We start from the raw sequence: 25,071 nt of genomic DNA on the forward strand, positions 1-25,071 counted from the left end.
TATAGAGAATACATATTTATACAATTCTGTCTAATTCAGCATTAACAGTAATTAATTGCTTATTATCAGTAATAACAGTGCAAACTGTGAATAGACAGTCTGATCTAACTTCATACCATATTTGTGCAAGTACTGTGTTCCACAATTTATTGCATGTTAGGCCACTCTCCTTTCGCAGTAAGGCTGCCATCACACGTTCAGTATTTGGTCAGTATTTTACCTCAGTATTTGTAAGCCAAAACCAGGAGTGGAACAAATAGAGGAAAAGTATAATAGAAACATATGCACCACTTCTGTATTTATCACCCACTCCTGGTTTTGGCTTACAAATACTGATGTAAAATACTGAACAAATACTGCTAGTGTGACGGCAGCCTAAATCTTACCCATTGTCAGCGAGGCCCACCTCATCGTTAGCCAAGGAGTAAAAAATATCTGAAACTTGTAAAAAAATATAGTGTAAATCATGAAAGACATTTTGGGGGCAAAATACACCAAAATTGAAGTGGATTGTATTCAGTTCTTCTTTGAAATATAAAAATTTCATATGGGTGGAATCATACAACACATGAATAGATAGGAGTTGTATTTTAAAAGACAAGGATATATCCTAATACAGTTATACTATTAGAATTACACCTGCTATGCAAGCCCCCCAACAACAGGGTCTGAAATGAAAGAACTTTGCGTCCTGATGGAGTTCATTGTATTCTTTGACCAGCAGAGGGACCCAGAGGGATCTTGTGATATACCGTAGGACTCCACAGAACCAGGAAGTACTTTATATCAGCTCCCTGTAACATTTGTGCCGATTGGTGCCTCCTCTGTTTCCACTTTGGCGGCCGGGCTGCATTTTAAGGGAGCAAATTAATTTTTCTTGAGACCCCGCAACCAATTTCTGTTTTTGCGTTTTCATTTTTTCCTGCCTTCCTTCCCAGAGCCATAACTCTTTTATTTTTCTGTCTACATAGACATATGATGGCTTGGTTTTTGCAGGACAAGTTGTACTTTTGAGTAACACCACTCATTTTACCACATGTTCTGGAAAATGGGGAAAAGAAATCCATGTGGGAAGAAATTGTGAAAAAAAACAGAATTCTAACATTATTTTTTGGGAATTTTTTTTATATTGTATATTTTGTGGTAGAAATGACATAGCATTATGATTTTGCTCATCGGTACAATTATGGTGATACCAAACATGTCCATTTTTTTTATTATTTTAGTGGTGAAAAAAAATCATAAGCTTGAGAAAAAAAAATCAGTTTTCCAAGACCTTTAACGTTTGTATTTCTTGGTTGATGGAGCTGTGTAATAGTTTATTTTTTGTGGGGCAAGGCGACATTTTTATTGATACCATTTTGGGATATATAATGTTTTGATCGCTTGTTACAGCATTTTCTGTGGTGTTGCAGCAACCAAAAAAATACAATTTTGTCATGCTTGAATTTTTTCCGTGTATGGTATTTACCAACCAGGTTAATTATTTTGATAGCGCACATTCAGAATAGTCGATCTATCACTTATATGTATTTTTTGCTATTACCTCTATTTTTAATAAGGGTAAATGGGGGGTGACTTGAATTTTTTTGAAAGGTTCATATTATTTTAATCTTTTTTTACTTTTCACTGTACTTTTTAGTCTTCTTAGGTGACTTGAACATGCGATCATCTGATTGCTTGTGATATATATAGCAATACCATAGTATTGTTACATACAGTGATTTGTAAAAGTATTCACCCCTTTCTTAATTTTTCGGGTTTTGCTACCTTACAACCTGGAATTTTTCATGTAAAGAACATGTCTACAACTGTGAACATTTGGTTTTCTTTTTATTATGAAGCAAACAACAAATGGGCCAAAATAACTGTAATTTTGAGTGTCAAAAATTTGAGAAGTCAGTAGTTTGTAGAGCCTCCTTTTGTGGCAATTAAAGCTGCAAGTCATTTTGGATAAGTTTCTATGAGCTTTCCATATCTTAACACTGGGATCTTTGCCCATTCCTCAAGGCAAAACTGCTTCAGCTCCTTCAAGTAAGACGGTTTCCTCTGGTGAACAGCAATTTTCAAGTCTGAACACAGATTCTCAAGTGGATTAAGGTCTGGGCTTTGACTAGGCCACACCAAAACATTTACACCTTTTCACTTAAACCACTTGAGTGTTGCTTTAGCAGTATGCTTTGGGTCATTGTACCTCCATCCCAGTCTCAAATCACTGACAGACTGAAACAGGTTTTGCTCAAGAATATCACTGTATTTTGCACCATCCATCTTTCCCTTGACTATTTTCCCTTTCCCCGCTACCAAAAATCAACCCCACAGCATGATCCTGCCACCACCATGTTTCACTGTGGGGATAGTGTTCTTAGGGCGATGACCTGTGTTTGGTGCCAAACAGTGTTTACCTTGGTGGCCAAAAAGTTCAATTTTGGTCTCATCTGACCACAGCACTTTCCTCTATACATTTGGGGAGTCTCCCCCATGTTTTTTGGCAAACTCAAAACGAGCCTTACAATTTTTGTGTGTAAGTAAAAGTTTTTTTTCTGCCCACTCTTCCATAAAGATCAGCTCTGTGGAGTGTATGGCTTATTGTGGTCGTATGGACAGATACTCCAGCCTCTGCTTAGGAACTCTCCAGCTCCATCGCCTTTGGTCTCTGTGCTGCCTCTCTGATTAATGCCCTCCTTGCCCGGTCTGAGAGTTTTAATGGGTGTACCTCTCTTGGCAGGTTTGTTGTGGTTCTTTTTATTTGTTGATAAAGGATTTGATGGTGCTCTGGAGGATCATCAGCAATTGGGATACTTTTTATAACCCAATTCTTACATGTACTTCAGAACAACTTTGCCCTGACTTGTTTGGAGATCTCCTTGGTCTTCATGGTGTTATTTGGTTAGTGGTGCCTCTTAATGGTGTTGCAGCCTCTATGACCTTTCAGAAAAGGTGTGTATATACTGACAGACCATGTGACACTTAGATTGAACACAGGCGGTACTTAGGCTCCCATATTTTTATCGTTTTACCCCCATTTCATATGATATTGCTAATATATATGTAATATTTTTCATCGTTCTGTAGATGACACAAACATTTATTAAAACACACGCTCACAAATACTTTATTGAATAATCACACACCTGCCATAATATACAATGTTCTCATGTTATATATTTTTAGATTTATATATAGAATTTAAGCAACTTTTTGCGAAGCATTTCACTTTAAACATTCAAATATTACATGACATTTCCAGCAGAAATAAATATATTGCACTTAAAAAGAAACTTCCATCAGGTGCCATGATCAGAAAAGTGACAAATTCAATTGTAGTTTTCTGCCATAAAATATATTTGTACAGAATACAGTTTCAGAGGTTTTGTGTAATGCAACAATAACAAAATGACACAATACAGGACAGGTCAGTGAAGCGCAGAACATAAATCCAGTTTTAAAAAAGATTTTTTTCCTGGTTGTTACATTATCAGCTACTTATCAGCTCTGGGAAAATTAGAAGTTTGCATGGTTAAAGCATAGCTACAGTTTATTAATATATAAAAAATTATGTATATAGAGATATATATATATATATAATTTTTTATCATTTAACTATTGACCAGCCTTTGTAAAGTTATGAATATTTATTTTATATTCCAATACCTTATTTAGCTTCCTTCTTTCTTTAAGGGTATGTGTCCACCTTCAAGATGGCCGGCGGTTTGGACGGAGCGGCAAACCCGCTCCGCCCTAAGCCCTGCCCCTTCTGTGACGCGATGATGCCGGATTTGTTCATTGCACACATCCGGCATCATCGCACCCCACGCATAGGGCCCTGTGATTTACCTTGCGGCAGCGCAGCGTCGCCGCAAGGTACTCGGACATGCTGCGATCTAAAAAGACGCGCAGCATGTCCGGAATCGCAGGGCCGACGGATGCATGTTACCACGCATAGTGGAGACGGAATTTCATAAAATCCCCTCCACTATGTTGTGATATCTGGACGCTGCGTGTTTGATGCTGCGGCTCTGCACAGCGTCAAACACGCAGCGTTTCCTGAAAGTGGACACATACCCTAACACTTTGCTGAAAGTGATGGTTCGTCTGCCTAGTTCCTTAGGAGCTGATTTGATCTGCAGGTCTAGCAAAATTGGAGCACTTGTGTGAGTATTTTTGCTCCCCTCCGCCATGCTCAAACTCATGGAAAAGTGTCTAAGTATGGTGAGAAGGAGCAAAGAAGCTCAAGAGAAGCACAAGTTTAGCTAGACCTACAGGTGAAATCATCTACTAAGGAACTAGGCAGACGAGCCATCACTTTCAGCAGAGTGTTAAAGGTAGAGAGAAGCAAAATAAGGTTTTGGATATACAAAGATTCATATCTTTATAAAGGCTGATCAGTAGTTAAATAAAAAAGTATAGTTACTATCAAAGCATGTGCTTACATTCAATGTGTTTTTTTCCCCAAAAAACTATTGTAAATTCAAAGAAGATCATTTACTTTACACTCTAATGACTATTGTTTTAAATAAGGTTTAGTAGTGGTTAAAGGACCATGAAACCTAGAAGAAATGAATAAATGTATAAGAAATGCATGTAAGCAAGCAACACACTATCTTCAATAAAATATAATATGCAACATTGTTGGTGCTTCACAGATATAAATATCTGAAATAAAATATCAATGACTATTTGACATGAGAGTAGGCTAAAAATCTGAAATCCACCGGAAAATTCAGGTTTCTAAAGTTGATTCCCACAGATGTCCAAGAAACTGTCATATTAGATGTTGTCAGAATGTAGATCTGTTTTAGCTACCTACTTCTGTTATGAAGGCAGCAATGTGATCCCCAGATAACATATATCGCTAACTTGTTAAATATTAGCTAAACACGGTCAAAAAAGACTGTTTTGACTTTTTAGCTACTGCTATGTTATTTGGGATAGAACATTGAAGATAAATCATCATTGGGGTCTTAAATTATAAGCAATCTTTAATAGAAGACTACTTGTCCAAAATAGTTATTGCTATCTATTTAATTGACCTTTAGAATGTTTTCAGTACATTGTTTATTCGACTTCCATTCTCTGGTGGGATGGACTATTTTGCGGGGGGCTTGTTAGATCCTGAAAATATCACTTATTTTAATAATTGTCCATTATTTCACCTTTGATCCAAAATATATTGTGTGGGCTGCTGCTTCTGAGTAGAGTTGAGCGAATTTGTTTGACATATTGGTACCCTATTCATGCCGAATGTATGTTTGATGATCCGTTCCGAACATATTCAGTAATTTCTACTCCCATTGACTCTAATGATGTTCGTCTGTGTTCGATGAATATTGCAAAAACAATATTCACTGCCGATGATATTTGGAACAGATTATGAACAAATTTGCTCAACTCTACTTCTGAGTACAGCTCGTCTTGAATAAATATATTAGTATAAAATCCTAGTCTACTCTGATTGGCGATGGAAATAAATATGGTTTATTCAGGTTTTTATATCTAATCTCATTTTCATGGATTTGAAAGCCTATGATATTGATACTGTGTTCTTTCTCCTTAAAGGGGTTTTCCCATGAACAAAGTGTTAAAAGACCATGTCCCTGCGCAGTCAGACACAGCCATTACACAGTACACAGCAAGGGCACATTTATACGATTATCTCAGCACAGGGACATTTTTTTAAAACATCCAATTGTAGAAACTATTTTTATTCCAAAATCTATTAATTTTATTCATGGAAAAACCCCTTTATTAGGAAGGTTTCACTTTCCATTGGTCACATTCTAACACATATTTTAAGAAAGGTGCTAAGGCTTAACAAAATGACTATAAAGAACCATGAGACGTGACTTTCATGACTTCATTTGCAATCAAATAGGAAATTCTGTAGGTAGTAACATGAGAAAAGTGACTTCACAATTACGTGCCAATAAAGTAAAAATTCTAAAAGTTAATGGTTTCAATGGTTTTTTTCAATATATGAGTAATTATTGGACTGAAAGAATATATGAATTGATGACCTTATGTCACGATTGCCTCATTTATAGGTTCACCACTTTTTGATTGATGGGAAGTTGTTATTGGGGTCAGGTGCATCGGGTTTATGACCCTGATATTAGGGTACTTACATATATTGGAGGATTATTTTCGATTTTCTTGAAATGTATCAATGTCCCATGTCCTATGATGAATTGCTTTCCACTAATAAAGTGTTCCATTTTGAAAAGCCTTCCCAACTGAATCAGAATATTCTAAAATGAATTTGCCAAAGAAGACAATTTATTAAATAAGTCATCTGGTAATCTGTGAAAATTTGTCAAAATCTATGCTCCTCATCTGACCTCCTGACATACAAAGCTTTACGACCCCTTTAAATTAGAACAGCTTTGAATTCACCCAGTTCAGACATTCTGAGGGTTATATGTCTGCTTGTGTATCCTATATTAAAATTACAGGTTTAATCCTTACATTTTTCTTCCTAAACGTTTTAATAATACCTGGAATGAAGTGACTACTGATGGTTTTGGATATAAGTCAATAAATAATAATATATACTTTAACACTTATAAAATATATCAAATAAACACAACGTTAACAATTTGCTTGACAAAGCAGAGGTTTCTGAAAATCTCAAAACACTAAATTCTGAAAAACCAATATAAATATCTTCTTCAAATGTTCTTCTATTGATATTAATATGAGTAGTTTCAGAGATTAGAAATGTAACGTTGCCACCACAGAAACTGTATATTGAGAGTTCTTGTCCAGTTTTCCATCAAGTTCCACCAAACACAAAGTGATAGTTGTGCCCATAAAACTGAGTCTGAAGAATATTGTTCTTAAAAATAAGAATTTGCAACAATTATAAATGACACCAATCCTTGTTATTGCTAAACATTAACACTCGAGTGCAAGTGGTGGCCATGGAGGTTGGTCTTCACCGGCTTCTTGTGCCAGAGAACGTCTCATGACATGAAAGTCCCAGAGGACGCATGTCCTTTGTATAAGGTAGAGTTGTGTTGTGCTGGTCCATACGATGCTCACGTTATGACCACAGGGTGTTTGGACGTGCACTACATCTCATACTAACCACTTTGCATCTAGACTGCAAAGAATGGACAAAATATTGAGAATTATTGCATTATATACAGGAAAAGCTCGATATGTACAATCCTGTATTTAAAGCCTTCTTCGTCCGCTCCAGTTGAAATAGTAAAGCAGCACTGGACTCAAATCTACGTAAATTTCCAGTAAGAAATTACTGACAGTGACAAAAGCAACTTCCATCTGTACATTTTCTAGAGAGTGGCATTTTACATTGTCACGTGTCAGTGAAGTCATTGGTAAAATCTTCACTGAAAAGGGGTAGAGTAGGTAAGATTTGCTGAATGTTTTTCTCCATAGTTTGATTACATGCTTGGCTGGAGTTCAGTTATATGAGGAGGTTCAGTGCTTTTCTCATCCATGGACCATGATCAGTTCAATACAATAGCATGAGATGCATGTGATCCTGTTAACTCTTAACTGCTCCTGGCACATATATCTATATCTGTTTATTATAGGCTTCTTCTGAAAATCAGCTTAGTCATACAAATGGAGTCATCACAGCAGAGGAGTGTCGCAGTCCTTGGATGGCAGCATAAGGCCCCTGCTGAAAGTAATGGTGATACCTGGGCATATGGAAGGAAGGGAACGTAGGCCCACTTCCTTGCATGGTAGTCGCAAGAGCTGTAGGTGTAAGAGGCATGCTTAACCGGCTGTAGGGAGGCAGGGATCCTTGGATTGGGTGGGGGATTGGAGTGGCAAGAGAAGCAGTGCTTGTGCCCAGCGCTGTCAATGTTTGTGGGTGTTGAAAACCAGAGAATCCTGTTGTGGAGGATACCCAGGAGGTGAGCGACAAGTTGTCAGATGTCGTAAAAGCTGATCCTATGGAACACAATGATGCATATGAGAATGAATTAAACTTAAAATCTAATATACATGAATTCGGCATATGTTATCATAAAATCATTGTCATGTTGTCATTGTCTGACTCTTATCTTACCTCTGCTCTGTACAACTTGTCCATCTTCACCCAAAACATCCTCATCTCCTCCATACGTCCTGATTGGAGATCTTGCATATGAATGTTTCTGTATAAGGTTTTCTACACTTTCCCTGTATAGTAAAAAATTAGCTGGTTACAAATACAGCAGAAAGCAATAGTGTACTATTTAATGGGGACATCAGTGGTCATTAAAGGGGTTGCCTGGTCCAAATCACTGCAGTTACTATGTGTGACTACAGACTTATGAATCCCCCCAGAGCATGCACCATGCAGAGGGTATGTATGCATTATACATGCTCCCAAAGCCCGTCCAATGGGCGTAGCATCACTCCATACACTTATGTGGAGTGTAGTCGGCCATGCCCACTGGACGGCCACATCACTAGTCGGGGTGCAGCCTCGCTCCATACAAGTGTATGGAGTGAGTCCTCATCCACTGGACGGGCTCTGTCCAGGAGTATGTATAACGCATAAGTACCCTCCAGTCCTGGATCAGAAATCGTCAAATTCCCTCAGCACACGTGCGTGCGTTGGGGCATTCATAAGTCTGCAGTCACGCAAAGTTACTGCAGACTTATCGATTTGGATGGAGAACCCCTTTAAGTATAACTATAGATATAGGTAGTTTGGGCTTTTTTTGTGGAGAAATCCACTTCATTCCACTAACCACATAGCAAATACCGTGCACATGCAATGTAGTAATCATTGCTTTCCCACTAGGTGGCACTAAGAGGACAGGTAGGTGTGAGTTTATAAGGGTGTAGATCTTTGGAATGAAAAGTTGTCTGATGTTGTATTTTAATTGTTAGGATTTTAGTCTCTTGAGTAATCATCTATTTCATGTTGTAATTGTAAAGCTTCTCCTTACAGTAAAAGGGGGCAGTGTGCCTACTTACAATTATCAAGATTATACTTATTTTTTACTGTTTGTTTTATTTCTTTATGTTTGTGAATGATTGCCACTGTCAGTCAATGCTTATTCCTTCTTGAATCGAATGTGAGAATCAAGAAATTCTTTGTACATGGATAAACATTCTAATGGAGATTTATTACCATGATCAAGCCCTGTGCTTTTAAAGGCTCACAATTAGTTTTTTTTCAGGTTGCATAATTCATATACGGTAATTATATATTTATTTTGTCAAATTATTCTAATGCATTCATGATTATGTCACAACTAAAGTGCACCCATACAGTATTGCTAGACCGATCTCATATTCATTTTGAGACGACAGGGTTCATTAGTCTAGTTCTCCCACTATCATTTATAGGTAAAAAATGGCAGAGTTAGGCTACTTTCACACTAGCATCGGGCTCGGCCCGTCGCAGTGCGTCGGGCCGAGGTTACCGATGCTAGCATTGTATACGCCGCACAACGGGGGCAGCGGATGCATTTTTCCAGCGCATCCGCTGCCCCATTGTGAGGTGCGGGGAAGTGTGGGGAGGTGGGGGCGTAGTTCCGGCCGCGCATGCGCGGTCAGAAAAAACGGACCATCGGCAGCAAAAAACGTTACATGTAACGTTTTTTTGCAGCCGACGGTCCGCCACAACACGGCGCAACCGTCGCACGACGCTTGCGACGTGTGTCAATTCGTCGCAATGCGTCGTTAATGTTAGTCTATGGACAAAAAATGCATCCTGCAAGCACTTTATCAGGATGCGTTTTTTGACCAAAACGACGCATTGCAACGGAGGACAAAAAACGCCAGTGTGAAAGTAGCCTTAGGAGCAAAATGGTGTAGCCCGTTTTCAAATACCATATTCAAAATTATGAGCCCGAGTGTAGATGGTCTACCAAGAGTGTCTGGAGAAATTGCCTTATCCATGGATTTTAATGCTTTATATTCCCCACACTGGACTGTAGGGAAATTAACGCATAACTGTTGTTTTCATTTTTATTAAATCATAATGTATAGTAAGCGATTTTAGTAAACTTTTAAAATTAAATTCAAAAGAAAACCTTCTAGAAGATGTGGCCCTATGCTGTCTCTGAAGCAAATCTGTATTATGCTCCAAACACACTGAATACGCGGTTCTAAGAGTGGTAGCGGAGCCTACACAACAGGTGCAGTCCTGAATCCCATGCACTCTAGGTCAGTGAATCAGCAGGTGACCTCAGTCTTTGGCACAGTGCTGAGCTCTGTCATTTCTTGGTTGTCTGCATACAGCTCCTCTGTCTGTCAGCTGGTTCCTATATGCTCAGTGATGTCCACAGTTTCCATCAGTGTATGCCACACAACAGGACATTCAGCTGGCAGGGCAGAAAAAGCTCAGTGACATCGGCACTTCTCAGTGTTTACCACACAGCTCCTTCTGCCATGTCAGTTGGTTCCAATGAACTCAGGGATATCGGCACTTCATAGTGTTATTGAACATCCTGAGTCATATTTGCTGGAATTTTCAGCACTCACAAGCAGTACAGGAGCTGTAAGGAGGTTGCTTTCCCTGCTCCTTGCCTGGAACCACATAGTCAGACAGCTGGGTTGTTGGGGGGAAGACGTTCTGCCCTGGACAGAGGGGACCAGGGGACTGCTGGGAAGAGAGAGGGGAGTGGTCAGAAAAAAGCAGGAGAGCAGAGAGAAGGCAGCGCGCCAAAGAGAGGGCAGGCTGCAGCGCCGTGCTCCCCTAAAAGTAGTGCTCCCCGTGAGGGCACTGAGGCTGAGATACCCACCAGAGTGAAGGCTGGATGCGGGGGGGTAGATTTGGAAGCCTCCTGAATCAGAGACAGTGACTGTGCAGCCCTGATGACCGCAGTGACAAGCAAAGATCCCTGAGTGTGATAAGTAACTGCCCAGTGTGTGTGTGACAGCGTTATTACAGAGAGACTGTCAGCCTGGTACACAGAGGCTCCTGCAGCAGCGACTGTGCTATTTCCTGGTTCCAGTTTCACTTTGAGAAGAACAGGCTGCAGAGGCTTAACCCCGGACTTTCCAGGAGACACAGAAGAGACTTCAGGATCTCAAGCCCTGCTGGTGACTGTATCCACATTGGGAAAAAAGGACCCTCCAGTCAGGACCTCCCTGGGCTGATAAGTTACCAGAACACTCGTTAACCCTTTTGATTCCGCTTAATTGTTTACTGTTTGACTCCATTAACCCCCTGTTTACTCCCTGCGAGGAGAATTTTACCCCTGTTAATAAATCCCCTTCAACAGTTGGTCTGTCTGTTCCGTGGTGACATACGCAACCCTGCACTCTATTACACTTGGCGTAGTCGGCAGGATGTCACACGGTAGCGCGGAAGGGGCAGACCAAGCAGTTGATGGAGGTCCCAGGTCTAGCATCTCCCTGGGAGCCATGTTAGCTAACCTGCCAAGATTTTCAGGGAGTAATGTCATGTTGTGGGGTTGGACGGAGCGCATCCGAGGGATGATGCGGATGCATCCTATGACACCGGCTCTGCAGGCGGAAATAGCTGTGATGGCCCTAGACGGGGATGCACGGGACTCTGTTATGCTCAGACCACCTCAGGCGAGAGATACCCTGGACAAAGTATTCCGTATACTTGAGGAGATGCATGGGGACCCCACTGACGTAGGGGAGCTGCGCATGCGACTGTTCCGCCGGGTACAAAGAGAGGGGGAGACCGTGACGCAATATATGAACGCACTGCAGGAGATTCATACTGCCATTATACGGAAGGACGGCGTAGGTGTGGGGTCAGTTGACGTTGTGCTGCGAGACCAACTAGTGACAGGCTTGCGAGATGTGTTGATGAAACAGGCCCTGCGAGAGCGCATGCGCGTAAAGCTAGATTTGACTTTCTCTGAGGTCGGGAGTGAGGCACACACGCGCGAGCAAGAGCAAGGGGTGGTAGGGCCAGTGGGAAAGGTATGGAGCAGGGAGGTAACAGCCCCTCAATGGGTAGAAGACTTGAAGGAGGTTAAGCGAGTCCGTGAGGAGGTGGCTGAATATAAGAAGATCTCTGCTGCAGAGTACAGCCCTCCGGTGCGAGAAAGAGAGACCGCCCCCCAAAGTGAGACTAGTGCCGCTCGGCAAAGAAGACTGCCTAGATGCTACAACTGCAGAGCACCCAGTCACAATGAAGAGGAGGTGATGTGGACCCGAGATTCCCAGCTGAAGATAAGAAGAATCTGGGAGGAGATTGAGAGTCTGGGGAAAGCCTTTACTGCCGTTTTGGGGACCAGCGGCATACCCCGAGGCAACGTGCGGAAGCCGCCAGAAAGAGATAGAGGAGAGGTGAGCAGCATGAAGAAGGCTTCGGTGGTGGCCCCAGAGTGTAACTCCATATCCTGGGGTGAAGAGCAGCCGCAGATGAGAGATGTCCCCCGCCGAGGTCGACGATCCAGATTGAAGCGCCCTCCAGACCGTCGCAGATGTGAGTGCTGGTCATGCAGAAAGGTGGGACACATGTCCAGAAATTGCCCTACCCGAGAAGAGCGGTGGCAGAGATCCGCTCACCCCTCTGAGGGTCCTGCTAACTGGAGGGAATGTCGCCCCTGGAGGGAATGGTACGGCAGAAAGAGAAGAGTTCCACCTAGGACAAGACAGTATCACAATGTCGGACGCCAAGAAGAGGTGGAGAAGGTGTCAAGCATCTCTGGTGAAATGACTGCGCTGTCCCAATGCGTAAAGGCGAACCTGGTGGATCTACAGCCTGGGTCTGAAGGTTTTGTGGGTGAGACTCAGTCCGGAGGAAAGAAAGTGATGTTCACTCAAGAAGACCACCGAAGTGCTTTACTACCTTGCCCAGCACGAGTTCCCGAAGAAGGAGAGAAGTGTTCCTGCGACACTCGTTTTCAAGGTCCGAGCCAATGAGAAGGAGAAACCACTGATGTCATCCCCTTCAACAGTTGGTCTGTCTGTTCCGTGGTGACATACGCAACCCTGCACTCTATTACAGAGCCAGCAGCTGACAGAATAACACTGAGAAGTGCCGATGTTACTGAGCACACAGTAAGCAGCTGACAGGGCAGAAGGAGCTGTATGGCAAACACTGAGGGGAAGTGCTGATGTCCCTGAGCTCCTTCTGCCCTGTCAGATTTTTTTTCCTGTGTGTCTGTGCTGTACACTGAGGAAAACTGCCGACATTACTGAACACACAAGAACCAGCTGACAGACAGAGGAGCTGTGTGCCAACAACCAACGTCTGACAGGGCTCAGCAATGTGCACTGCATGGTTGAGGTAACCTGCTGATGCACTGACATACAGTGCATGGGATTCAGTCAGGACCGCACAGACTGTGTATGCTTCGCCTCAACGCTTAGGAAGCCACTCAAGGGGGCTCTGGAGCTGAGATCACGTCCAAGCACAGATGATGCCGGCAATATAAAAAAGCTGGCATTGGTCTCTAACAGCAATGGCCAAAGATGAGTTCCAATTGAGGCTTTTAACCATTTAGACACTGCTGTCATTCTCTGACAGCAGCATTAAAATGATGTCACAGCCAATGTGCACACCAACTCCCATCGGTCTGATACGATTGTGGGATGCAGATGAGATAATATGACAGGTGGGGACTTGATGAAGGCCCTTGTCATTTCCATTTGGTCCTCATATGAAATTCATCTATAAGATGAGCTTCAAAGGAGACCACAATTTGCATGACATATACTACCATACTATAGTATTACAGTATATAGTGCAAGCGATTGGATGGTCACAGGTTCAAGTACTGTGAACGGACTAAAAAATAAAGTAAAAAGTAAAGTAAAAAAGATTTAAAAATATTAAAAACATAAAAGTATGAAAAATCAAAACACCCCTACTTTCCTCCATTAAAAATAAAGATATGAAGAAAAACATATTTGGTATCACCGCATCTCTAAAAGTCCGATATATCAAAGTATAAACTTAATTATCCTGACCGGTAAGCACTGTAGTGATAAAGAAAATGTAAGTTCCAGAATTAAGTTTTCTTGGTTACGACACCACCCTAAAAAAATACAATATCTATCAAAATGTCTTATTGACACCAAAATGGTATCAATGAAATCATTGGCTTGCCATGCAGAAAACAAGCCCTCAGGCAGCTCCTGTGATTTAAAAGTAAAATATGTTAAGAGACTTTGAGAATGGTGGCAAGAAGTTTTTTTTTTAACTTCAGAATTATTTTCAGCACTTCAATAAAAAAATGCAGGTTTGTTACCGCCATAATCATACAGACCTGGATAACCCGTTTTCCAGGTCATTTTTACTATACAATGAACAATATTAGAGCAAAACACAAGAAACAATGTCTGATTGGCATCTTCTTCACCACTTCACCCAAGATGAAATTTTTTACATTTAGTACATTGTACAGTAAAATGAATAGTGTCCTTCAAAACTGCAACTTGTCCCGCAAAAATCGTACTCTCATATATATATTGAAGGAAAAAAAATAGAAAAAAGTTATGGCTTTGGGAAGAAGAGGAGAAAAAAATGAAAATGCAAAAATGAAAAATTGCTTTCAAGTTAAGGAGATAAACTAAGTAATAGCATGAGCTGGCTTCAAATGTATTATTTTGCAAACCAAGATGAGAAAACAAAGAGCGCACCAGTAAGTAAAGTTGTCATTTAGTGAGTAACTCACTTTGAGATTTCAGATCTATGTTCTTGGCTCGATTGATGCTGGAAAATATTGGATGTTTAATTAAAATGGCGATAAAATTGTGCAGTAATTGTTTACAATTTAGTAAATTGAATTGCAGTAAATGACTCCTAATTTTTTTTCACCCTCAGGCTTTAGACAAAACCTATATATTCATAATATAATATTCAATTAGTGCAGAATTCTGCCATTTCTGTCATCGTGTCATAAAAAAAACGTATTTTTACCTCAGATTTTCCCTTCTATGCTGGTTTCAGATAGGAGCTGATGCTAATCTGTTACAAGAAGCAATCCTATTACTGGGAGGTTTAGTGCACTAACTGACTCCAGACTAATTCAATCTGCGTCTCTAAAGATCAATTGATCTGATTTGGATTTTTCCCTAAAGGCTGTTTAGGGGAAAGGCTGTGTTAAACATTTGTAAATGAAACGTATAGGCCACGGCCGAGAAGGACTGTAGTGAAATATACGCAGCCCATTTATTTCTGCCTGCATAATTGACATATTAGATGTGCTGTGCTGTGATAGATGATGAACAGCCTTCCCAATACTTGTCAGATGTTGTTTGCGGACTCCCTAACATGACCGGTTTCCATTTGCCTATTTACAATAGTAGCAATCATGACTAGATTAGTTTATAAACTGTATTGTTCTAAAAATCATAAATGGTTGAAAGTTAATGCACCACTCCAGCAATTTTAATTATTTCACCGCCGGACTGGTATCACTAATGCATGTTCCCTGCATTCCCTAGTAAAATACTAACCAGCCACCATCTTTTGCTCTTTTCGTCACAAATCCACCATCTTATGACCGCAACTGCTGACTGACCGGAAGCGAGAGGTAAAGATTACAGGCTCTCAATGTACAGTAAGTCTCAATCTGACACAGACTTATATAGAGAGGAAACGTCCAGCTCACCCAGCAAACACTGGAGCAATCCAGCAGGTCACAACCAGATGACCGGTTGGCACCGATATCAGAAGAAAGCTGTAACTGGTAAGTATATTACTAGGGACAGGGGACTCGCATTATTGATACCACTCCAGTGATGAAATAAGAAAAAAATGCTGGATTGATGATTTAAAGGTAATCTGTCACCAAGTTTTTGCTACCTCATCTGAGAGCAGCATAATGTAGGAAAAGAGACCCTGATTCCACCAATGTGTCAGTTTAGTGGGTGCAGCAGTTGTGACACAGAGTTCTTAGTTCAGCATGAGGCGAAGCTCAAAAAGCTAACCCTGCCCACACCAGGCAACAGTGAGCTGCTTATCAGGGGAGGGGGTGTGTTCAAACCGGGGTTGTTACGAGCAGTAGTCCAGGCAGTGATAATGTCCTGGTGATAAAACATTCATTGTATTGAAACAACAGCACACAGCCTAATAAATGACACATCACTGAATTCAGTGTCTCAAGTCTGTACCTCGCGCTGCTCTTAGATTACATAGCAAAAGCCTGCTGATGGATTATCTTTAATAATAATTACACCCCCATCATTGTGATTAATTTCTTTCACAGACCCCATGGGAAACAAATAACACACTATTTTTCCCTTTGATGTTTGCTCCAAATTTGGGCCTCTGTGGTGTTGTACTGCATATGGTCACATGTAATTTGGTAGTTAAGTAAAATACTTAGACACTTCGCAGTTTTGCTGCGTCTTTTACACGTTTTTCTTAAATCAATACTTTATATGAGTGTGAGTGTGTATTATAACGAACCATTTTATTGGTAAATGCATATTTGACAAGGGCTCATGCACGCTGCCGTATTATGGCTGCCATAGAAATCAGGAGGGTCTCTACTGTACCTCTGTTTGCCTCCGATTTCATTTGAAGGCATATGTTTTTTTTTCTCCAACAGAAAAAAAAAATCGTGTTGGTCCATCAGACTTGCTTCTAGATATTCACTGAAAGAAGTGTTGGAGAAGATAGCTGTCAAATATCTGTTCATCCAACAGCTGTCTTATGTGTATGCCATGAATCTGCACCTTGTTTTATTGTGTCATTTTTATGTGCAATTACTCATCATTTCATGATAGTAACTCAGTTTTTCCAATACAGAGCTCCAACTGCCATGAATAGGCATTCACGGAATTGGCAGACGCCATTAGCGGGAGCTTACTTTGTTCTGTCCTCTCATTGAGTTCAATGTATGACAGTATGCACTTAGCTCCATGTCCTCCAGTGGCGGCTGCCAGTAACGAGTTTGTTATTTTTAAAAACTATTAGGAACCCTGTATAAGAAAAAATAAGATCCGACTTCTATAAAGGTTTTTTTGTTAATCAACACAAACTTTTGATCCTATTAAGATGGCTTTCAGGCTGAACATTCACTCAAAAGATGACATATTCATTAGCATAAAATGAAGATGAATTCCAGTTAGATAATCATTAATACGACTGTACAGTAATAGGGATTACACTAAACTATTGATGGAAATGAACAGTAGTTACAGAACGTTACCAGTGACAGCAATTTCTATGACTCCCGTTCATTTATAAGGAGAGACCACCCTTATTTACTGAATACCATGGCAGAGGGTGAAAGCTACTGAACTGCCATTAATGTGACTTTTATGACATGTTTGATTGACATATCGGAAAACAGTACAATCTGATTAAAAAAAAAGAAATACCTAAATGCTTGGTAATGACAATAACTGTATTTTGGCACATATTTCCCCCTTGATCATTTGTATTTGGTCTTACAACAGTATTTGCTGTGACCTTTGTCTCATTTTAGTTATGTCTCTGTTTAGCTCCTGACCTTTTGAAATAGAATGGACAAAATAAAATAATTTTATAAAGTAAATATTGACCTTTGTGGTTAATTTTGAGAAAAAAACATACAAAAGAAATCTCCAGCACAAGGTGGAGGCTGTATCCCCATTCCTGCGCCCTTGCACTCCCCACCACCATCACATGATGCATGACAAGGGACCTCTATATAGCCGGAAAAAACAGCAAATGCGGTGCATGTCTACACCGGCACTGCATCCACTTTATTCTAAAGATTGCTGCAAGTCCCAGAGGTTGAACCCCGACCTTATTATTGAAAATTAAATAAACTGTCAACTTTGTACAATCGAATTTTGTTGGAAGGGCCTTTTTAACAAGACTGATCACAGGGTGTCCCACTGATATTACCATTGGCATTTAGCTGTAATTTGTGGTGGTCGCAATATCAAGTGTTCATTTTTTCAATGGTGGGACTGCATGAACAGACTGGCCAATTGAAATAAATGGGCTTTTTGACTAATGTATGGGTATACTGGGTTTTCCAGTGCAAGAGGTGCTCTACTCTGAATGATACATGAAGGTCTTGAATGAGAGACTCCGGTTCTACTAATTCAAAGATATTTCTAAAAGGATTTTTTTAAAGCAAACTTTAGCAGTGTACACTTACAATGTCTGCATACACACATAACATAATACTATTGTATAGAGTCAATCAAAAAGAGAACCTGTCATAAGGAGATAGGTCCTGAAACAGCCACAAGCCTACTGTCTAGGGCGGGAACCGTTTCCCAATGATGCATTGCCCTCTTCAGCATATGCACCAGATGCCACCAGAGGTGGCTTTAGACAATGTAGCCAACCTCAGTCAAGCAAGGAACCTGAGATCTCTGGAGATCGTCTCAACCACCAAGACTGTATACAGGCTTGGGAATAAAACCTTTTAAGTTTTGATTCTTCTACATGCTGCCCCTGCTAGAAAGTAGAATAACATAATTGGGAGTCTGTTACCATCCTGGATAACACGCTCATGGCTGTTTGGGGATTTCATTCTTGATGACAGATTTCTTTAAATTTAAATGACTTGCAAAGTGTATGAAGAGCAATGAGAAAACATAATTTTAAAAAAATCTAATTACAGAAGTTCCCATTACCTCTCAATATCAGTAAGCCTGGATGAGTCTCGAAATCCTTTAGCAAAAGGGTTGCTGTCAATTTTCAGCTTAGTTATCTGTGAAGATAAAGGTCACACATTGGTTTCAAGTTTAGTAAATCAGCACCCCTCTAAAGCATGCTTATTAATTAACCTTCATTTTTATATCACAAACTCCTAATATTATCTTTACTTTTACCACCCATTCAAAGAGTGGTCCGAAATACAATTTAATTTTCATCCTTAAATGCTATAGTCTAAACTACTTTCTAATATACTTGACTTACAAATTCCCCTTTGGGATGAGGCACTTGCAGGCTCAGAATTCATCTTACAACAGTTATTAACAACTTGCTCTGGTGCCACCTCTTTACTGCTGATCTCAGCCGGCAACAGCGCGCTGTCATTGTGCACATTGTGCAGCACGCAGGGGCTAGCCCAACCCCTGAAAAGAGCATCACTGACAGCACTTTATTTCAGGGAAGGGGCAGCAGTTAAAAGTCTGGGCATTTGATGGAAAAATTATTTATACAAAACATTATGATGTTGTTGGACGTAAGATTTTCTCTATATATTCATATTGCATTTGTATAATGATGGCAGGTGCCAACTGTTCACATTTTCTATGATCTATTAAGAAGGAAAACGGAATAAAACATTGCCTTCTGCCTACTGCAGGGCCATACACCTTGAAAGAGGGTATCCATATATCATCCAGTATCGATTCTGGATCTGGATCCACATTGTTCCTTCAGGTCAGTGTTTAAATGTTAGACTTTACTTTTACATTCTTTTCACCATTTCCTGATGAATTCTTAAACAACATGGATAAGCTCAACTGCAATGGTTCTTTTCTGGAAATGTTATCATCTTAGACTTTGCTTAGCATGTCTGACTTATCAGGCAATAAATACAAATATCTATCAAAATCCATCTTTAAGCATGTCCGTTGACCTGCACTTCAACTCTGTCAAAGTGGTTTGACTGTTTAGATTGAAACCTGACCTTTAAATCCTAAATTATGAGATAGTTTGTTGAAAGTGTAATGTGTTTATCCTTTATCCAATAAAGAAAAACTAAATTCAATCAAATCCCTAGCAACAGCAGTGAAAAGGGCAGAAAATGTACTTATTCTAATGATTTATGAATAATGGTGTATTTGATCTGGGGTAATGTGTATTTCTAGCTTACAACACTCATATATTACATGCTTGAACATTCATAATACGCTTTGACATGACTTCGTTATAGGAAACTCTTATGTTTTGGGTTTGTCTTTAGAATGTCTATCATTGAACATTCTTGGATTCAAAACATTCCTGCCTGAGATACATATAAGATGATATTTTGAACCATTCTTAAGAAGCAAAATCACCTTAACTCTTCGATAAATATAAAAGCACTACAAGTTCCAAGCATGCATGTTAATGCCACGGGGGTCAAAAAAGAAGTGTTTGCAAGTAGGTTTCAATTGCACTGATCATAAAGCAAAATAAAGAATTGGTTAGAGGAATATCCAATAGATTTTACCATTCTTTCTTCTAACAGTGAGCATTGGGTGAAGCTACAACCATACTGGTAAGATAGTCAGTGGTTCCCATGTAAAGCGGGATATGCATATTAATGTGGATGCACCTGCCCATTTCTTTGTCCATCTAATGTCTGTGGAGGCTTCTCAACTCATTTTAGAGGCTCGCTACTCTGGTTATTAGGATTGTCACAAGTATGGAATCTATATCATCCATATTGTCTACCACGACACATGGACGCATTTTGTTGTAATTGGTCAACCCCATGTCTTGTGAGTTAATAGATGCCTATGTTGTATTGGAGAATGGGCTTACCAGTTGGTTTTGATAGGCTGTAACAGCAGTAAAGACTGTTTCTTGAAAGATAAACGTCCTGAATTCTTCTGATTTGAGATTCAGCAGAGATGCTGTGTGATCCTTTTTCTTGATGATGTGAACCCTTGGCTGGTACTTGTGCATGGAGTTCAGAATAATCTACATTAAAATAACATAAGACATAGATATATATATATGTAAAGCTGAATATCACCCCGTACATGGCATGTGTTATATATATTTTAGTATAAAAATAAGTGTGTATATTCGTCTGCTGCAAATGCTGGTGATGCTACAGGTGCATTTACACTGCATGATGCGCAGTCTTCAACGACCGCTCGCTTGCAGTAATGTAATAACCTGCTTATACAGGGTCTCTTCAGATGTACCCTGAATGATCTGCCTTTATTCTTGCCTGTGCAGGCTCTGTTCGCACAGGACGATGCTCTCCCGAGAGAGATGAACTTTTGGGCAAATCAAAAGATTATTTCTATATCTACGAATGAGCGTTTTGCTCATTTGTTGGGTTATTGGCAGCCTGTTTAGACTGCACGATTATACAGTTTCCTCCATCCCCCTCTTGCGCAGGCTCACTTCTCTCTGCCCTGCCGAGGCCCGAGCAAAGCACTGTAATTCGCATGCATGAAGAAAGAACAAAGAGCGCCGGTGCATGCGCACTACAATACATGGCTCGACCCTCAGCAGGGCAGATAGAAGTGTGCCTGTGCAGGAGCGCTATGGGGGACACTGTGTGGGTGGTGCAGGATGCGTCATTCACATAAAGCATGGAAGGAGGATGGCGATCGCAAGAAGCGAGGAGGCTCCCAATCAAGACCAGTGATGTCCATTGGACTGGGACACGCTGTAGGAGAGCATAACAAAGGTTCTTTTTTTGCACAATATATTGGGGACATATAAACAACAGTCTAGAATCCTATATAAAAGGGTGTACAGGTGCTGGCCCTACTTTATATGGGAAAAACCTAGTAGCAGGTTCCCTTTAAAAACAATAAAGCACCAGAATAATTGAATTCTAAACTTTCAAATGCCAAAATACAATCAAGAGTACCAACATATAATGGCTGAACTATTTAATAGAACTAATGAATTCTATTTTGTTTTACTGCAACAGCCCCTATCCATATACTATCTTAGAGAATAAGGACCTCCTTAAAGAGAACCCCCACTCAGAATAAAGAGCTGTTCTGTAAAAGTGGCTCTGGATTATGCTGGATCACATGAACAGCTATTCAGTGGTCTTGATGAGACAACTGCTTTGAAGGAGTATTCCTATCTCAGACTTTAATAAAATATGATTTGCTGTAATTATCTGATCTAGGCATTACTTCTAAGCTCCATCTTCTGGCAATGGGAATGGACAGGTGACCATGTATGCACTGCACAGCTATCTCCATTCACTTCTATGAGAGCTTGTATGTTTGCTTGGCTACATCTCCAGTCTCAGCAATGCAAGACAGCGCTCTGTATTGAGATGAATGCAGGTCCCAGAGCTGGGACCCCTTTAAGGCTATGTTTAAACTGCAGTGAAAACCCAACTGATAATGAGTATTCTGCAGATTTGAATTCTGCACCATGATTTCATGTGGATTTTTCTGCAACAAATGACTGGGATTTTGGAAAACCCATTTACTTGTATTGTACAGTAAATGACTGTAACTTTGAGACTTGGGAGCTTGGCCTTACAATGTCCCACATGGGAATGTTTCTTTAGCTCTAGGATGGTGTGGATGGAGCAGTAGTAGAATCTCCCTCATCCATGGTTCCCGTTGTACTTATGAAGAGTTACAATGAAATTGGATTTAATGCTCGTAAAGCTGAAACTTAAAAAAAAAATACACTTTGTGTATGGGCGATAATAATACTCTTATCAGGACCGGAATTCCAGCTGAGGAAATAACTGCAAACATTGTAAATGTCTAGGCTGAAAAATTCTAAAGACATATGTGCTGAATGCCTGACAATTATCAAAGACCCAGAATTATCTCGGCTGATAGTAAAGCTGTCCATGCTTCCTCCTCTAATCACATCACACTATGAATGCCACTATCCTCTCCATTTTTTTTTATCTGTCCCAACACTTGTGGCTGGATGAGTAATGCAATCTTCAGTGATGGTGCTGATGTTATTTTGGTGCCTGCACTGTATGTGACCTTGGTCTTAGTGCTCAGCAATGTACACACTTACATGGCCATGTTGGTCCAGTTCGTTGTTTGTCAACTTCACTTTCTCAAAAGAAACCATTTGTTTTAACAATTGCTCCCCAGTGAATGGAGAATCCGGGTGGACATATAACCTGGAAGCATAGAAGTGTGAGGCTGTGTCAAATTTACATGATATCAGACCTATATACCAAATCTTTTCTGAAAAATTGGAAAGTCAAATTCAATCATAATATCTAGTGTGTCTGTATCTCAGAATCGTACAATGAGGCATCACTAGCATTTGCTGGTCAGTGTAAATCCTCCCTAAGCTTCTCCAGCTTTCAACAAATTCACTCAAATTATTTTTTTTGCATGAGTGAGGCTCATGGACGTTCTATGAATTTATGAATGGATGGTAATCTTGGCATGAACCTGCATAAATAATATTACTGTTTGGTCAAATTTTCTGAAGATGACATATGGACCTCAACAGCAATATACAAATGACATTAACAAAAAAAAGAAAGAAAAGGATCCACATGGCCGTATGGATAAAAAATATGTAACCTTACTTCACATGGTTCAAAAAAGTTGTCCAGACAATTAAAAACCATTGCCCATTCTGATGTATGTTTCTGGCCGAAGCCCTTAGTCATAGAAACGGCCAGAAACGTATGTCAGAATGGGCAATGGTTTTTAATTGTCTGGACAACTTTTTTGAACCATGTGAAATAAAGTTAGATAATTTTTATCCATTTGGACATGTGGATCCTTTTCATTCTTTTTTTTGCCAATGTTAGAGATGAGCGAATTCGGCTCCCTTCTTAATCGGCAAGCTATAGCACTTACCAAATAAGCTGCATCGGAAACCCGGATACCTGGAGCGCTCCCGATGATCAGCTGTCCGGTGCCACAGCTGCATGTGTCACAGTTGTTTCACAATCACAACACATGCATGGAGAGCACAACACACAGGCTCTCCATGCATGTGATGTGATGCAGCCGAGACACATACAGCTGCGGCTTGGAACACCTGATTATCGGGAGCGCTCCAGGTATCCGGGTTCCCAAAGCAGCTTATTTGGCGAGCGCTATAACTTGCCGAATAAAGAGGGAGCCAAAGATATTCGCTCATCTCTATTAAATTTTCTCCAGTGGTCAATGGTATTGGATCCATGCTGTTTAACAAGGAGCAACGCTACATTTACCACATGGTGTGGCTCTTCCCAAATTTTCTTTTTGTAAAAATGACATTACTCTTATCAGATTTGCAAAATTTGGGACTAAGTATCATTATGATCTCATTGTCCATTTGCTTATTATGACTTATAACTCTACCATAAAGTGAAAAGGCAAAGTGTTGACCATACCTTCTTCCACTGCTAAGTTGTACACACATTAGTGTAAATAATATATTTCTTTAGTACGAGAATATACAGTACAGACCAAAAGTTTGGACACACCTTCTCATTTAAAGATTTTTCTGTATTTTCATGACTATAAAAATTGTACATTCACACTGAAGGCATCAAAACTATGAATTAACACATGTGGAATTATATACTTAAAAAAAAGTGTGAAACAACTGAAATTATGTCTTATATTCTAGGTTCTTCAAAGTAGTCGCTTTTTGCTTTGGTGACTGCTTTGCACACTCTTGACATTCTCTTGATGAGCTTCAAGAGGTAGTCACCGGGAATGGTTTTCACTTCACAGGTGTGCCCTGTCAGGTTTAATAAGTGGGATTTCTTGCCTTATAAATGGGGTTGGGACCATCAGTTGTGTTGAGCAGAAGTCTGGTGGATACACAGCTGATAGTCCTACTGAATAGACTGTTAGGATTTGTAGTATGGCAAGAAAAAGCTAAGTAAAGAAAAACGAGTGGCCATCGTTACTTTAAGAAATGAAGGTCAGTCAGTCCGAAAAATTGGGAAAACTTTGAAAGTGTCCCCAAGCGCAGTGGCAAAAACCATCAAGCGCTACAAAGAAACTGGCTCACATGAGGACCGCCCCAGGAAAGGAAGACCAAGAGTCACCTCTGCTTCTGGGGATAAGTTTATCTGAGTCACCAGCCTCAGAAATCGCAGGTTAACAGCAGCTCAGATTAGAGACCAGGTCAATGCCACACAGAGTTCTAGCAGCAGACACATCTCTACAACAACTGTTAAGAGGAGACTTTGTGCAGCCAGCAGGCCTTCATGGTAAAATAGCTGCTAGGAAAAAACTGCTAAGGACAGGCAACAAGCAGAAGAGACTTGTTTGGGCTAAAGAACACAAGGAATGGACATTAGACCAGTGGAGATCTGTGCTTTGGTCTGATGTGTCCAAATTTGAGATTTTTGGTTCCAACCACCGTGTCTTTGTGCGACGCAGAAAAGGTGAACGGATGGACTCTACATGCCTGGTTCCCACCGTGAAGCATGGAGGAGGAGGTGTGATGGTTCGGGGGTGCTTTGCTGGTGACACTATTGGGGATTTATTCAAAATTGAAGGCATACTGAACCAGCATGGCTACCACAGCATCTTGCAGCAGCATGCTATTCCATCCGGTTTGCGATTAGTTGGACCATCATTTAT

General features: G+C 40.4%; 1 protein-coding gene across 2 annotated transcripts in view; it reads right to left on the reverse strand.

The window, feature by feature from the left end:
• Nucleotides 1-3,107: 3,107 nt before the first annotated feature.
• TBX20 (T-box transcription factor 20) overlaps nt 3,108-25,071 on the reverse strand; it is a 32,222-nt gene continuing 10,258 nt past the window's right edge. Inside the window, exons 4-9 of one of the 2 annotated variants that reach the window (XM_077269214.1) lie at nt 22,538-22,646; nt 20,333-20,491; nt 18,490-18,566; nt 16,408-16,506; nt 8,042-8,154; nt 3,108-7,923 (exon numbers count right to left, since the gene is read on the reverse strand). In XM_077269214.1, the coding sequence (XP_077125329.1) occupies nt 7,583-7,923; nt 8,042-8,154; nt 16,408-16,506; nt 18,490-18,566; nt 20,333-20,491; nt 22,538-22,646 (898 nt within the window). In that variant the 3' untranslated portion in view covers nt 3,108-7,582. The remainder of the gene's footprint in view (nt 7,924-8,041; nt 8,155-16,407; nt 16,507-18,489; nt 18,567-20,332; nt 20,492-22,537; nt 22,647-25,071) is intronic. The other variant, XM_077269215.1, reaches the window with a different exon arrangement.

This window comes from Ranitomeya variabilis, chromosome 6 (genome assembly GCF_051348905.1).
Source record: "Ranitomeya variabilis isolate aRanVar5 chromosome 6, aRanVar5.hap1, whole genome shotgun sequence".
NCBI classification, from domain to species: domain Eukaryota; kingdom Metazoa; phylum Chordata; class Amphibia; order Anura; family Dendrobatidae; genus Ranitomeya; species Ranitomeya variabilis.